The 17089-nt window shown below is 59.9% G+C and overlaps 1 protein-coding gene across 1 annotated transcript in view; it reads right to left on the reverse strand.

Moving 5' to 3' along the window:
• Positions 1-7735, reverse strand: part of NFIX (nuclear factor I X) — a 98605-nt gene extending 90870 nt beyond the window's left edge. Inside the window, exon 1 of the mRNA XM_082455237.1 lies at positions 7382-7735. Coding sequence (XP_082311363.1) covers positions 7382-7408 — 27 coding nt within the window. The 5' untranslated portion in view covers positions 7409-7735. The remainder of the gene's footprint in view (positions 1-7381) is intronic.
• Between the last annotated feature and the right edge of the window lie 9354 nt (positions 7736-17089).

The following is a 17089-nucleotide window of genomic DNA, read 5'->3' on the forward strand; positions in this document are numbered from 1 at the left end:
AATGGGCGTGTGGGTGTGACCCTCGTCCCTGTGTGCTGGAGCAACATGGGATTGTGTACATGCCACACCATTTGCACCTGGGCTTGTGTGTGTGTGTGTGTGTGTGTGTGAGAGGTGGGGGGCCCTGCATTTGTGACAAAACCTGGGTCCTACTAAGCAAGACACCGTGAGATACTGTGTCAGCCGGACTCTTGTCTGTGTGTGTGTGTGCGCAGTGGGTGTCAGGGGCTAGCTGGGCCCGTGCGTGTAACTGTTGACATTGGGGGCTGGACGATTACGTGTGGTTGGGGCCGTCCTGTGCACTGTGGGGTATTGGGCAGCACCCCTGGCTTCCACCCACTAGGTGCCAGTGGCAAACCCCCCTCCAGGTGCGACAACCAAATGCTTCCAGACATCGCCAGGTGTGTGTGCATCACCATGTGTCTGACAGTGTCACTGTGTGCGTGTGCCGTGTGCTTCTCACCACGTGTCTGTGGGGCCGTGAGCTCCTGTGTGTTGGGCGGTGGCAGTGCCTGTGTCTGCGCCGTGTGTCTCACGGTGTGTTACCGTGTGACCGTGTGTGCCCCAGGGTCTGCACCCACGTGCGTGTCCCTGCGTGTGGAGCACGAGCCGCTGTGTTCAGTGTGGCGGGCATCCCTAGGTGTCTGGGTGCGAAGGCGAGCCTGTGTGTGGGAACGCCTGTGTCTGTGTGCTCCTGTGTGCTGTGCCAGGGTGTGCCGTGCCTGTGTGACAGCGTGATTCTTTGTGCCTGTGTGTGCCAATGAGAGTGTGCGACTTTGTGTGAGATGGACCTGGAATAAACCCCCGAGATGATTCTACTGAAGCCGATATTTGGACGGACCCTCCTGGATGATTCGCCCCCCCAACCCCAGCTCCTGGCTGCCCCGGACTGAAAGCCGCTTCCTGGGGCCAAGGGGGTGAGGTGCGCCTCTGAGCTACCCCTTACTCCAGCTTGGCTCCTGCGGATTCAGGTGGGGACAAACCCCCCCCCCCCGCCCTTGCCCGATCTGTGCCAGGAAGGCTGGCCCCGAGCTTTTAACCAAGGGGGCAGGGTCCTCGGCGGCGGTGGTGGCACTGCCCCCTACCCACTGCTGGCCACCAACCCCAGCTTCCCTCAGGGTGGGGCCCAGTGGGGGGAGAGCTCCCCAGTGCAACCCCGGCTTCCGATTGGCTATGGAGCGCCGCAGTGCCCGCCACCCGCCTCCCCCTCCCCGCTGGCGCAGCCACATCGGTAGTGATGGCAAACGCAGCTCGGCGTTCTGGGCACAGCTGCGCCTCACAGAGGCCTGCCAGCCCCACCAGAAGCCAGACACCCCAGCTCCGTGCCCCCGACCCCTCCCCAGCCGGCCGCCCGCCCAGCCGGGCAGCATGGTCACCCCGGCCACCGCTCTCTCGGGCTGCCAGGCCCAGTCCACCCAGCCCCCTCGCCCACCAGGCCTGTGCCCCCTTGGCCAAGCCCGCTTGGGGGCCCAGGCCCCTGCACGCGGCCACTCCCGCCCTCAGAGGGGCTCCTCCAGAGGGGGGGGAGGCAGCAAGGAAGGGGGGCGGGGAAGGGGGGAGCTAGCCCTTCTTTTAGTGAACGCGCCCAGAGCTGGAGCCAAAAATCGAGGAGGAGAGATATTCAGACAGAGCCAAGATGCGTTTGGCAGGAGGAGAGAGAGAGAGGGAGAGAGGGAGCGGGAGGAGGGGAAGAGAGAGGGAGGAAAGAGAGGGGGGCGGGGGAAAACAGGGAGGGGGCCTCAGTTTCCAAATCCGTGCTCTCAGCGCCTCGGAGGGACAGCGGGCAGCACGGAGGTGTGGGACCTGGAGCAGGCTTGGCCGCTGGGGACGGTAGGGGGCGGTGGGCTCTGGCCCACAGAGACAGCCGGACACCCCAGCTGGCCAGGCCAGGACGGACACAGGCAGAAGCCAAGATCAATGTGCGCCGGGCAGACAGAGGGAGGCCTGTGGGCGGCCCAAACACACACCCGCACCTCGCCACACAACGGGCTTCTGTCCATGCCGGGCCAGGGGCACGGGTGGGGCCCACAGCAGGGCCACCATGGCCGCCCGACCTCATGGGAAGCCTCGAAGAAGCCAGCCTGCTCCCAGACACTAGCTTGGCCGCCATGGTGGGCACTTCCCAAGGTGCCAAGAGGCCAAGGGAGGCCAGGGAGAGGGGCCCATGTGGTGAAACACACATTGATGGTCACAGGGACAAGCCCAGGACGCACAATGCCATGGGGACGATACCTGTAGGCGCACGCATTGACACAGGTATGTCAACACAAACAGGCCGCCATGCACGGTAAGGCACACGGATACACCGCTTGTCATGACGATCAGACACCCAGAGGATTCGATGATTTGTTTAGTGACATACCACAGCCGCACCGTGACACAAAGACCACATCAGGTATCCCGATACACATGGTGACACACACCACCAACCCGTCACCCGAATACACAGAGACGGAGCTTGGGATGGCCCTCAGAGACACCAGGCAGCATCCAGGGACATACCCTCCGGAGGGACACAGGGACATTTGGAAAGGGACCCACACACACGCAGAGCCACACTGCCGTCCTCGGGAAAATGGTGGCTCTAAGGCTCACCATGCCGACGAACACACACGCGAACCGGGGAGAACCCGGGGAGCTGCTCAGGGATGTCTCCCTTGGCCCCTTCGCCTCCACGGGGGTAGCAAAGTGCAGACACCCCCTCCTTTCCCCCACCTCAGCTAGGAGGGACAGGAGCCCCATCCTCAGCACTGTGTTGGAGGGAAGCACGGTTGTCCGGGCCTCCTCATCCTCTGTCGGTCCAGCTGGAGGAAAGTGTGAGACCCCCACGCTTGCACTTCAAGAGCAGAGGACAGGAATCAAGCAGACCAAAAAGGCCAGGCTCCCAGCGGGTTGGAAGTGGAAGCAGGTGGTCAGTGCCGGGGGGATTTCACTGTCAGCCACAGCTGCATGCCCACCCCTTGCACATACCTGAAACGCCCACTTGACCCTGCCAAGTGCCCACATAGGGTCCCACACATGCATCCTGTTGGTCCCAGGTGACAATGCCCTGATGCAGATGCAGAAATGATTCTGGAGCCATGCAGACGTCCCTAAGGTCACCACTGGGATCCACTCAGATCTCTAGGCTCTTTGCCCCACTCACATTTGGGCACTCATGTGCACAGACACTCCTGCACATTCTGGCACAAGGCCTCAGAGCCCAGCCCCAAAGCGGGCCTGGTCGAGGTCAGGAAAAGGGCCAGGGCAGCCAAAGCCCCCAAGAATGGCATCTGGCCCCCACGGGGCAGCCCAGGCCTTGGCATTCTCCCTGCCCCCTCCCCGACCCCCACCATCACCTCTCCCTGCCTTGAACCCCTGCCATCCCCTACTTGGCCTACAGGACCCCACCTAAGGGAAAACAGCTGGGCCATGAGCTGGCCTCTTTCCTTCCAAACTCTTCTCTTGCTTCCTCCTCCAGAAAGTCCATTTGGATTTCTATGGTTGGGAGGTGCTTGACCCTGGCTTCCATCCCTCTGAAGCAGCCTACCCTCAGCTGGGAGGGCCCAGGGCTGGCCTAATGATGATAACCAAAATGACACGTCATTCCTTTTCTTGAGCACATGCTATGTGCCAGGCATGACACTGAGCCTAATCACAGCATGAGAGGTAGGTACTATTATTGTCTATTTTGTTTTTTTAATTTTTATTTATTTATTTTTTTTATTGCCCATGTTACAGACCAAGAAAATCCTGTGTTTCAGGTCACAGAATATAAGATGCAGAGCTGGAGCTCAAACTCTGCGCTGTCTTATTTGCAAAGTCTAACGCTCAACCTCTGCTCCCACAGCTCCACCTGGGAGCCCTTGAGGCCACACAAGACATTCTTGGCTGGGCCAGGACCCCTGGCTCCAGCCCCCAGAGAGAGGGGAGCCTCTTGCCCCCGTGTTAACTCAGCAGAGCCCTCGGCTCTGAGCTCAGTCTGTCCAAGCTCAACCTAACCCCAGGCATGGCCTACTCTGTCCCAGCTCGTGGCCACACACACCTCCCACCCCAGCAGTGGACATAAAGCAGGCATGGCCAGAGCAGACAGAAAATGCGCCATATAAAGGAGGCCCCATGCTGGTGCCGGGACAGGGAGAAACAGCTTCACAGGGACAGAGGGGTGGCCACAGAGACCCAGGGAGAGAGCTGGGGGGGCATCAGGGAGGCCCCAGTCCATCCCCCTCCCCTGAAGGAGTGTGTATGTGGCTGCGTGGAAACAAGGGTACGTGAACATTCCGCTGCTCCCGTGGGGCCGTGTGGCAGGGAATGTCAGCGAACATGCGTGTCTGTATACACACCCAGGTAAGCCAACAGCCTTGTGTCTTGTGTAAAGGTATGTGCCCTTGGGTCTGTGTAAGTGTGGGGGTGAACACACACTTGAGTCAGCCTGTATTCGAATGTGTCTGGACGGTATCGCTGTGTCTCCGTGCGTTTATGTCGATATACATATCCCATCTCAAGGGGTTCGTGTGTGTGTGCCGGTGGGGAGAGAACACAGGTCCACCGTTTCCTGTGTCCTTAAGTTCGTCTGTCCATGGCCGAACTTGCTGTGTCTGGACATCAGCATAAACATGTCGTTCATGTCCTCATCTTGGCGGCAGCGGTGGTGTATGTGTGTGTCCACATCCTGTGTGCCGCTGTTTGTTAGGGGTGCGGGGCCGTCCGTCCACCCCTTTCCCCTCCACCGAGGACTCAGGCCCATGGCTGCAGTGGGCTCAAGCAGCTCCAGCAAGCACCCCGCCCAGCCGCCCTGGATTTCGATGCTTTTTCCAGAAGGAGATTTCCCCCCACACCCGCCCTTCCCCCTCGCCCACAGTGCCTTTCCCCACCAGGGCCCCGCTGCTCCAAGCTCGTTCCTGCTCAATCATTTATTGACTTTAAAATCGAAGCCAATTCTGGTTTGAAAAAAAGAAGAGAGAGAGAAAGAGAGAGACACACACACACACACACACACACAGAGGCCAGAGAAGAGACAGAGTCCGAGACTCAGGGGGAGGGGGGCAGCAGAGATGGGGCCAGAACCAGAATCAGAGACAGAAAAAGACAAGGACAGTCAAAGATATAGGACAGAGAGACGGATGGAAAAGGGGCAGAGAGATACGGAGATAGAGGAAAAGACAGAAACTGGCAGAGCAAACTATGGAAGCAGAAAGATTTATAAAAACAGACTAGCTCCCAGAAATGTGGCCGTCAGGAGGGGCAGGCTGGACCCTGTTGACCAGCCAACAGCAGCCGCCTACCCAGAGCTGAGGGGCTCAATCTAGCGAGTCCGTGCCCCCTTCTCTCCCTCCACGCCCTGGCATACTCAGGCCTGTGACACAGAGCTGAGCCCTTGCTCCCTTCGAAGGTGTCAGAGAGCCAAGCCCCGGCCATCACCCTGAGTCTGGGGGCTGCCCCAGCCTCTCCCTAGTCTTGTCACCAGTGGATCAGCTAGCATTTTCTTTCCCAGGGTCTGTGACATCTGAAGAGCCAAGTTCTCACCCAGGCCGAGGAGGAGGGTAGGCCAGGGAGCCGAGCTGGCGGCTGGTGGGCCAGGGGCCGCTCAAGCATGAGGTCTTGGTCCCACTAGGCCCCGAATACCAGCCACACCGGCCAAGCAAATGTGGCACCAAAGGCAGCCACAGCTCAGACCCAGCTAGGTGGGTAGGGTCGTCGTGCGGGGGCCCAAGATGGGGTGGCCGGCCAGTCAGAGGCACAGATATGAGGGTCCCCCACACTGTCATAGTGGCCAGAGTGCCTGCTCACACCTGCATGCACACCGTGATACATACGTGTGCATGTGCACCTCACCAACACATACTCACATCCTATATAGGAAGACCCTCACCCTGGGCCACACACATGTCCATACACACAGGGCTGCCCACGGCTGATCCACAAGGCCACAAGCAGACCCCCGAGATTGACTCACACACACACTTGCATCTGTGGATTCAAGAGTGTGGTGTGGGCATTCTGTTTGTTACGTGGGGGGGCTGACACACACCCCTGACATACCCTCTAGCCCCTCGCCAATACCACACCCACATAGCAGCCATATTCACATGGACTCCCACTCCCAGCCTGGGCACACTTGGCACACAGCTGGCAAGGCTCAGACTGGCAGAGGGGACAATTAGGACCCAGGCCTGGCCTAGAGACTCCCCCCACAAACGCAGGCCCTGCTGGCAGGCAGGGCTAGGAAGCCCCCAGGTGTCGCCTCTGCGGAGTCTGGGATGCCAGCTATAGCGTGGCCCAGCAGACAGCGCTACCAGGGCTGCTGTGGGGCTCTGGGCAGCTTCTGTGCCCTCTCAGAGCCAAGAGCCACCACCGGAGAGGGTGGGGTGGCAGGGCAGGCATCCCCCGGGCCTTTGCCGCCTGCCGAGCGCAGTGCAGGGAACTTCGCTGGAGGCGGGACGCGCTTTCGCAGCGCGCCAAGGTCGGCACAGCGCCCGCGGCTGACCCGGCGGCGTGGCCCCAGCACTGTCGGCAGTGTCCGCGGCTCCCGCCAGCCCCTCCCGCCTCCGGGCAGCGGGACGGGATTCCCCAAACCCGCCTGGTCCACCGCGCGGCAGCCGGGGTCGTTGGGGCCGGAAAGTTTGCGCCGAGGAAAGTTTTTTTTTTTTTTTTTGGGGGGGGGGCGCCGCGGCTGCGGCGTCCAGGGTCGGCGAAGAGGCGCGGCCAGGGCTGGCAGCCCGCCCGCCCCTCCCTCCCCTCCCCTGCCCCACAGAAATTTGGGAGCCCCGCCATTTTCTTAGCCCCGCTCCCATGTGAGGCCTGAACAAAGACTTTGGGGAGACGCCCGGGCTGCTCGGCCCGCCCGGGGCACCCCGGCGGAACGCAGGGGCCACCACCACGCACGCCGGCCGCTGCCACCCTCGGGAACCGCTGCGCCCGCCCTAGGGAGCGCCGCCAGACCCAGTCCCCGCACTGCGCCCTCGGGACCACCCCCTGCCACTCTGTCATCCCGCAAACACTGCCAGCGGCCACGCTGTCCGGGTGCACGCCACAGTCGCCCACAGGTCGGCGGGAGTCCCGCTGCCCACTGCACCCCAGTCGAGCGCGCGCGCGCGCACACACAGACACACACACACACACAAACACGCACTCCCGCTCCGCGCTACAGGGGCAGCGCCACGCACGCAGCCGGCAGCCCCCGGAACCCCCGACAGGAGTCCGCCTCCTGGCCAGGGTCGCACGCGCACGGGGGCGCCCGCACGCGTGGCCGGACTCCCAACCGCTCGGCTTGCACCCCTCGGCCGCCCGCGGACTCACTCCCCCCAGCCGCCGCGCGCCCCCTCCGCCCTCCCGCCCGCGCCGCCGGCCGGCCTCCTGCGCCCGCTCCCCTCCCGGGTCGCGCGGGGGCGGCGGCCGGTACCTGGGTGAGGCAGTACGGGGAGTACATAGCTGGGCTCCCGGGCGGGAGCGCGGCGGCCGGCCGCGGCGAGGGGAGGCCCGGCAGGCGGCGGCCGCGCTCGGGCTCCGGCTCTGGCTCGGTTCCTCCGGCCTCCGCCGCGCTGCGCCCGCCCGGCCCGCGGCCCCGCGCTCGGCCCGGCGCCGCTCCGCGCTCGCCGCTCGCAGGCTCGGCCCCGCCGGCTCCGGGGCCGCCGCCGCCGCCGCGCTCGCCGCTGCCTCTCGCGTCCGCCGCCGCAGCCGCCGCCGCGCGTCTACTCCATGCCGCCGCCGCTCGGCCGGTCACCCTCGCCCGCCGCCGCCGCCGCCGCCGCCGCCGCCGCCGCGCTGTGAAAGTGAAAGTTTAGACAAAGTTTGGAAGCGGCGCACTCCGGGGAGAGGGAGCGGGCGGGCGGCGCGGGCGGGAGGAGGGGCGCGGGGAGGGGCGGGCAGGGCGGGGGAGCGACGGCCGGCGCGCACACACACACACACAACACACACACATATGCACGCACACATGCACACACACACACACACACTCAGACACGCGCGCGCGGGGGCGCACGCCAACACGGCCACCCCGACACGTGCTGGCCCGCGTTCCAAAGCAGACACACGCTGACACGCAGTGAGGTTCGGAGCCCTCCATACATGTCACGTACAGAACGCATTGCCACACGTTCCACATTCCAACAAAGCACTCGCAGTCACCTACGCGCACACAGCATAGGCACACAACCCACACACATGCACCGACACCCCCCCACCAAGACTAGGAAAGCAACCCACAACCCACACACTGACATGCACACAGGGCCCACCATCACATGATACCCACACATATGCATTTCAACAACAAACCATGTTTAGACTCCCAGATACAGGTGGACACACTCCAATATGGGCCTCACACAGACACACACTGATACACACCAAGACACACACACCAGTGCATGCTGACATATACAGATTCATGCTGACACATTGACACTGGCATTATCACACAACCACATCCTCACACACTCCAGGCACACAACTCCTATACATAGACACTCAAATGCACATACAACACACACACAAAGCTGCACCAAAACAGATGCACTAATGCACTGTCACACAAACACAAACCATCAGATACCAGGACATACATGCCAAACACAGGGAAAGCACTGACCCTGATACAAAGTGACACTGGCAGAGACAACAGCACACAGGAACACATACCACACACCTGATGCCCAGATGTACACAGGTATCACACACATACACCCAGGCCCCTCCCACGCCCCACTCCCAACACACACACACACACACACACACACACACACACACTTGTACTTGGCCCTGATCATGGACACACACACAAATCTAGCAAGGACCACACAGCCCAACCATCAGGGACAGAAATGGGCATTGAGGTCTCAGGTACATGTATTCACACCCCCTTGGTGAGGCTCCATTCCCCTCATGCAGGCCCCTGGTCCCCCATTTCCAGAGCAAAGAGGAATGGGGGGAAAGGTTTGTGCTGAGGACCCTGGCATGGGGGCAAGGGGAGCCCTTAAGTGACCCCCAGGGTGGGCGGGGAGGTGGTGCCTGCAGCCCCCAGGCAGCTCCTGCCGAGGCAAAGGTCTCTCCTGCTGCCAGGTGCAGCCAGCACTTTCTCACCCTCCTGGGGCAAGAAGCTGTGGCAGTTCTCAGCTATGCATTGTCTGTTGGAGGGGTGTCGATGCCCAGGCGTGTGTGTATGTCCATGTGAAAATATGCCTGAGGGGATGTGTTCCTGGTCACATTGCATCTTTGAGGCAGGGTGGCCAGAGTTGTGTTCTTGGGAGTCTGGGTGGGTCCGGGTGTCCTCTGGGGGAAAGGAGGTGCAGGTCAGTGTATGTCCGTCTAGGAGTCTCTTTGAATGGGCCAGTGTGGTGTAGCAGTGATGCGGGTCTGGCTGTGTACCTGGGGTGTCTGTGAGTCAGAGGGTGAGTGTCTGCCAGGCTCTGTGCCTAGCACTGGGGACATAGTAGGGAACAAGACAAAAGACCCTGCGATGGGGGGTGCTGACATTCTAATGGGAGTTAGGTGTAGAGGTCACCTTGGCAGTGTCTGGTCTTTGACAGGAAGTGGGGTGACAAGCGTGCCTAGGTGAATATGTGTGTGTGTGTTTTGAGCTGACCACAGTGTGTGCATCAGCTGTGAGGCTCTTTCTGTCAGCAAGTGTCAGTGTACATAACAAGCTTGTGTATGTGTGGCAGGGATGTGGGTCTCTCTACGCGTCCCAGAGTGTGTGTGACCCAGGGGGGTCTGTCTGTAATCAGGGTCTGTGTGGCTGAAAGTGTTAATGGGTGTCACTAGGAATGTGTTTCTCTCTGTTGGGTCCCTGTGAGTCTGGGGCAGTGATGAAGATCTGTGTGTACCAGAGTATGTGTACACAGGTGACTGTGTGTGTCAGGGAGCGGGGCTCTGTGTCTTTTCAGAGATATGGGTCTGTGTATCAGGCTGTGTTGGTGTGTGTGACTAGGTGTGTGTGTGCGCATGTGTGTCAGGGAGGGAGGTCTCTGTGTGCCTGAGGATGTGCCTGGGTACATGTGTGTCTGTCATTGCCGTACTTGGGGGGCTCTGTCCTGGGATCCCGCCGATCCGACCCAGCCTTCCCCCTCTGCATCGCAGCCGCTGCCGATGAAAGGCCGTGGCAGAGGGAATCGATACGTCCTTAAAAATTCAAGGGCTTCTCGTAAACAGAAACTTTTAACACCGTTTAAAGTTTCAGGGCCGCCGCTCCTGCCTCCCGGCCGAAGCCTCCACCGCTGCAGTCGGAGGGCGTGCGGGAGGAGGCACCGGAGGGGGGGGCGGGTGCCGAGGAGAAGGGGCGGGGTTACATGGGGGGATGGAGGAGGGGCTGCAGGAGGGCACTGGAGGATATGTGGGACTGAGGGGAGGGGCAGGAAGGGGATTTGGGGATCAAGGGGCTGGGGGCTTGGATGGCTCAGGAAAGGGATGTGAGGTTAAGGGGGGGAGAATAGGGAGGGGAGGGAAGCAGGAAGTTGCGGGGGGACAGGGATGGGTCTGGGGGCCTTTGAGGAGGCCCAAGAGAGGCTGGAATGTCTGGTAGAAGGAACTGGGGATATGTATGCCCAGGAGAGGTTTGAGGTGCCAAGGTGGGGCTTGGATGGCTGAGGGAAGGAGCAGAGGATAAATCTGGGGGGTTACGGGGCCTGGGTGAAGGGGACATTGGAGCAGTGTGGGCCTGTGGGGGGCTGGAGGGGGGGCAATAGGAAAGGTTTGGAGAAGGGGGGAGGAATGGTTGAAGGGTTTGGGGTGTCTGCGATCTTTAGTGTAACTGGGGGATTGGGGAGACCTCGAGAGACAGGTGGACCCTCCTTGCCCCTCTGCAAACAGCCATGAAGGGGTAACCCCTCAGAAGTCCCATCAACTTTGGCCCAGTCCTCTCCCCACCTGCCGGCCTGTCCTCCCAGCCCTGTTCCACCATCCGTGCCAGGCCCTAGGGCTGGGGTCTGCCCACTCCCTCCTCACCCTCCCGGTCCCGCCTCTGGCGCCAAGCCTGGGCTCTGCTTGAACCAGCATCCCATACCCACTTCACACACGCATTCCATTCATACACACAGACACAACATCCATCCACACACACACAACACCCATCCTTCCATTCACACACCCTCACACCACAACACCCTCCCTGTGTGCACACACACACCCTCTCTCTTCCTTACACACTCGCACATCCATCCATGTTCCCACAAACAAAACATTTTCCCCATATTCATGAACATATCCGCACTCAGAATTCTCTCCACGTTGCTCAGACCACCCCCATACCCACAACAAACACCCCCCACACCATGCACACACATCCACATCCACTCTGCTCCCCTCTCCACAGCTGCCAGCTGGGAGGATTTTTACAGAGAGGCTGAGGGGTTGCTCTGGAGGACACCCGGGCCCCCCCTCCCCCTCCCCCTCCCGCTCCCCCCTCCCCCAGAGCCCAGGTCTTAGGACCACACCTGGCCTTCAAGAAATCACAGGGGAGAAGGGTGTTGCCGGGGGGCTGTGTACAGCTGGGATGCCACAGCTGGAATCTCCCACATTCCTCCCTGCCGGGGCTGCCCACCTGGCTGCGGCTGGCAGCAGGTGTGTTCTTACAATGCAGGTGTGCGGGGGGAGGAGGAGGGAGGAGTGGGCACCAGGCCCATGGCATTACCCAGCCAGGATGCTGGGGGCAGTAGGAGGTGGTACCAAAACATCTGGGCTCCAGCAGCCAAGTCCTGGGCCACCAAAGGTGGGGCCAGGCATTGCTGGGCTCCGGGGCAGGTGGGCAGGCCTCTCCACAGAGGAGGATGAACATCTGGTACACAAGATAAGTCAAGAGCCAGGCTGAGGGTGCTGCCAGGGTCGGGGAGGGGTGCTCTAGGCCCTCCTGGCAGGACTGGGGATCCCCACTCCCCAAGAGGGCCTTACGCCTCTCCTGCCCAGCCTGGAGGACATGGTCTGTGCCCAGGCTGGGGTCCTAGCCTTGTGCTCACTGCCCCCTCCCTGGGCTGGGAACCTGTAGTGGGGAGTGAGGAGTTACAGCCCCACTGTCAAGGCACACCTGGCCAGGCACCTGCGTCCATGCCACACACACACACCAGACTCCTACAGTCACGTGCACACAGAATCACAGAGACACACACAGGCATGCTCAGACACACAAAGATACAGACCCTCCTCCTCCTCTGGGCAGTCATGTAAAATGCCGTAATCACACACAGACACAGGATCACCCAGAAATGCTGTCGCACACCCTTAGTACACAGACACACAAGCACACGGCTGCAGAGAGAATCCCACACAGATCTCCCCAGAGCCACCCACAGAGTGACACCAATAACACTCCAGTCACACACAAAGACCTTCACCATCGCAGAGACCTCCCCCATAGAGACTCAGATTTACACTGACTCACAAAGACAAACCCAGTTATACAGACTCCCAGAATCATACGCTGAGTCCAGTTACACGGATACACACGAGGCCACACAAAGTCACACAATTACACAAAGTTTTACAGACCTTTTGAGTCACGTACACAGATGTTCTCAAAATCATCCATAGATGTGGCACACGCAGGGTGACACAAAGATATACAGATCACATATACACAGACACACAGGATCATCCATTGTCGCAACTGATCACACACTGACACCCAAAGACACACACAGGCATCCCCAAATCGCAACTGGGGATACTCAGGCCAGCCCGCAGCTGTGCACAAGGTGCCACCGACACACTCACACGTGCCCCAGCAGCACAGCACGGCTAGCGCCAAGGACAGGCAGGCGGCAGGGCTTCCTGTGGCTAACGCTCATCTGGAGGCAAGGGAAGGAGCTGGGGAAACATTTCATTTGCAGCCGGCTGGAGACCCACCCCACGCGTCCTGGAAACCTGGCCCTGGCTCCTGAATGGGGCCTCTGTGTGCTGCCACCACCCTGCCGACCAGGGTGTGGGTATCAGGGGGGTGAGGCCGGCCGCACTGTGTCCCTGGCTGAGCATCAGGGGCCACCCAGCCACATACCAGGGCCCAAGCTGGAGTCCCCCAGACCAGAGGAGCCCCCCTCACCCCCATCCCCACCGCATCTGGAGGCCACTCCCCAACCCAGCCTGCAGAGGGAAGACAGAGCAGCAAGGCAGAGCCCCGGCTGGCACTGGATCTCCAGGTATCCCCTGTCTCAGGCCCACATGTGTCCTCAGGCTGAGCAGCTGCCACTCCCATGTCACAAGGCCTCTCGATCCAGCACAAAGGTAAGACACCACGGCCGTATGTGACAGCATTGCTGAGGATGTGACAGTGTAGCTGTGTGTGGCAGTGTAGCCGGGCTCCCTGTGCAGCCTTGGGGTGGGGGCGGGGCAGTCATAGCCCCTTGGCTCATGTCATCACACACTCACTGTCACACACATAGTGTCACCATCACACCTTCAATCACACAGCCACACACAGCCACACTGTCTCATCTTCAGTCACACTGTCACACATGCTGTCACACCTTCAACCACACACAGAGCCACATTGTCACACCTTCAACCAGCAACCCTGCCTGTCACACCCCCAGCCATCCTGTCACACACAGAAATACCATCACAGCCTCAAGGATTCTGGTCACACATGCCTTCAACCACACTGTCTCACACATCCTCACACTTACCCTGACGCACTGACCCTCACACTGTATCAGTGTCTGACCAGCAGGGGCACACTCACATACCCGGTCCGGGTGCCCCTTCAGCTGTGTTAGCCACGTGGCCACACGGAGTCACTGCCCCACTAGGTCACAAGGAGGGGAAGCAGATCTGAGCACTTCATTCCCAGGGTGTGGTGCACAGCTGCCCCTCGAGCAAAGTTTGAACCCAACCAGTTGCTCCAATAACGCGACAACACACCCTGATTGTCACAGAGCAGGTAGCCAGCAGGTACAGGCCACTGCAGAACTGCTCACAGACGTTCTGATGACATGCACTCAGCGTCTCACTGTTGCAGGTGACAGGCACACATCTCGCACTGCCTAGAGTCCCCGGACAGAGCTACAAAGAAACGGTGGGGGACAGCCACACCACAGTGACAAGGACATCCTGTCACACAACAGTCATTCTCCCCAATGCCTGTCACAACATTGAGACAGTCCCTTAGCCATCCCAACAAGCAGCCAGGCACACTGACATGACCCCCACAGTAGTCACTAGGAAGCCCTCCAGCCCCCCAAGTCATGGAGACAGGGAGAGGCCCACACTGCTACCCCCCTCTCCCCACTGCAGTTGGTGCCTGGAGAGTAGGGGGGCTAATAGACGCGCAGCTGTAGGCGGTGGGTGCCAGCCCCTCTGCCTCATGAATATTCATCAGCTGGGGCTCTCCTGAACCTGTGGGGAGTCGGAGGTCCCAGGCAGCTGGGCACCCCCTTCTGCGCCAGGAGGCCCTCAGGTGAGGGGGGGCTAAGCCAAGCCCTGGCAGTCCTTGGAACCTATACCCAGTACACACATAGGCACATATGAGTTTGTGAACACGGACCCCCAGACCCACAAACAACCGTCACACAAACTCACAACCACACCCAATGACGGGGCCATCCACCATCACACACACACACACACACACACACACACACACACACACACCAGGCATGCAAACACAGGCACACACACTATCACATGAACCCACAATCACAAACACATAATCACACCCAAACCACAGACACCCACCATCTCTCTCTGTCTCTCTCACACCCACCCCTCAGGCATGCAAACACGGACACACACACTGTCACACGAATTCACAAGCACATAATCACACCCAAACCACCGACACACACACACACACACACCCCAGGCATACAAACACAAGGGCACACAGTCAAAAGACCACAAACACACAGATACACCATCACACCCAAACTATACAGGCACTCACCATCACACACAGGCATGAAAACACACACACACACAGAAGCACACAGGATCTCACTCTGCCCATCCCTGATGTTTTACAGAAGGGGACACTGAGGCAATGAGTGGCTGAAGGCCCCTTGAAGGAGCATGGCCTCGCCTGACTCCAGGCAGAGGGTACCGCGGAGCGCCCCCTGCTGGCCCGGCCCCTTCACGAGCGCGCGGGGCGGGCACGCGCCTGACGTAACCATGGCATCCTCTTGGCACGAGCGGCCCGCACGCGGGGAGGGCGGGGCGGGCGCGTTGCCATGGCGCTGACTGGCCGCGTGAATGGGGCATTGTTCGCAGCGGCGCCCGGGCCGGGCTGTCCCGGACCCACCCGGACCCACTCGAGCCGGCAGAGACTGGGAGAGATAGAGACGGGGAGAGACAAGAGATGGAGAGAGACAGACAGAGCTGTAGATGGGCAAAGACACTTAGAAGCCGAGAGAGAGACAGAGATGGAGAAAGAGAGATGGGAGAGACCTGCAAGAGAAACGCACAAATAAGGAAGGACAGAGAGAAAGGGCCAAAGGGAGGCAGAGTCGGAGATCGAGATGGAAGATGAAGGGCTGGAGTGGGAGACAGGACCAGCCAGCCAATACCCATGGAGCACACTGTGCCTGGCAACAGGATGAGGCAGAGGACCAGGACCCGCAGACAAAGTCAGAGATGCTGAGAGGTGGGAAGAGACACTGCCATAGAGAAACCCAGTGAGAACGAGGTTCAGAGATACCTAGGGAAGAAATGAAGGAAATGCTCTGAGCGCCTCTGGTCCCACCCACCTTGGTCCCTTCTCGACCCCCTTTCGGACCACACGCCTTCCCTGGTTCGACACTCTCAGAATGCACACCTCTTTCCTACACATCTTCACACACCAGCTGACAAGACATCATTGACACAGGGTCCCAGTCTTCGGGGACCCTCCCCCAGACACTGCAAGACACCCTCATGAGCACAGTGACACCCGCAGATACACCCACAGCCACCCAGTGACCCAGTCATGGTCATAGCCAGACACACCCGTATGACAGGGACTAGTACCCCACATCAGAGTGGCACTCACAGTTACAGATACGGCCCCTAGATGTGCCGTCACATGAGGATCCTGCCAGACACGTAGTCCCGGTAACACATGGCCACACGCCACCACACGGGCTCAGGCTCCATGGGAACGCTGTCATACGTGGCCACTCCAGACACACAGTGCACCCTCACACAGGCACAGATGTTTCCCTACATTCATTGACACCTTCACAGACACACATGTGCCTTCTGCCCAATCTGACCCACTGACTGGGCACCCTGTCCCTTGATCCGGATGGGTATCTATGGGGATGCTGGGTCCAGTTCTCCATGTTTGACAGACATCAGTCACCAGCCGACACTGGGAGGGGTGGGGAGGGAGGTGAAGCCCTGTCCCCGTCCCCCTCAAAGAGCTGTGTCAATCCGGGCTAGGGTGGTCCCCTAACTCCTCCACGTCTAGGTCAGCTTGGCCCAAATCTGAACCAAGGGTGTCCCCTGGTGGCCATGCATGTTATCTGCACCCATCAGGTTAGGGGGTGGGGTGTGTGCAGGGGATGGTGGGCAGCCCAGTGGCCCTGTCTGAATAGAAGGGCAGAGAGGACAGGCCAAAGTCAACACACAGAACCCAGAGACGGGAAGCCAAGGTCCAGTAGCAAGGACCCAGACCCAGAATTCAGAGCCTGGAATCCCAATCCCAGAATCCAAAACCAGATCTCAGAATCCAGAATCTGAATCTAGATCCCAGATACCAAGATCTAGAATCCAGATCCAAGAACTCAGGACCCAGAATCTAAAATCCAGGTCCAAGTGCCCACAATCCAGAATCCAAAAATCTAGATCCTATCCTCCAGAATCTAGAATCAAGGACCCAGCGGGAATTCCTTGGCAGTCCAGTGGTTAGGACTTGGCGCTGTCACTGCCAGGGCCCGGGTTCGATCCCTGGTCAGGGAATTAAAAATCCCACAGGCCACGTGATGTGGCCAAAAAAAAAAAAAAGTAGAAATCAAGAACCCAGAATCCAGATCCAAGAACCCAGAGCCCTCCTCAGAGCCAGCTCCCTGCCTTCCCCAAGTCCCCCACATTAGAGCCCTGCCAGCAGGGGTTGGTGAGGACAGGAACAAAGTGAGGGGGCAGGAGAGGAGCCCTGCAGTGACCACACAGAGCCTCTCCCAGCTGCTGCCCCTGTTCATTCACAAAGACACAC

The sequence above is a fragment of the Balaenoptera physalus genome, assembly GCF_965194825.1.
Source record: "Balaenoptera physalus genome assembly, chromosome: 3".
Taxonomy (NCBI): Eukaryota; Metazoa; Chordata; class Mammalia; order Artiodactyla; family Balaenopteridae; genus Balaenoptera; species Balaenoptera physalus.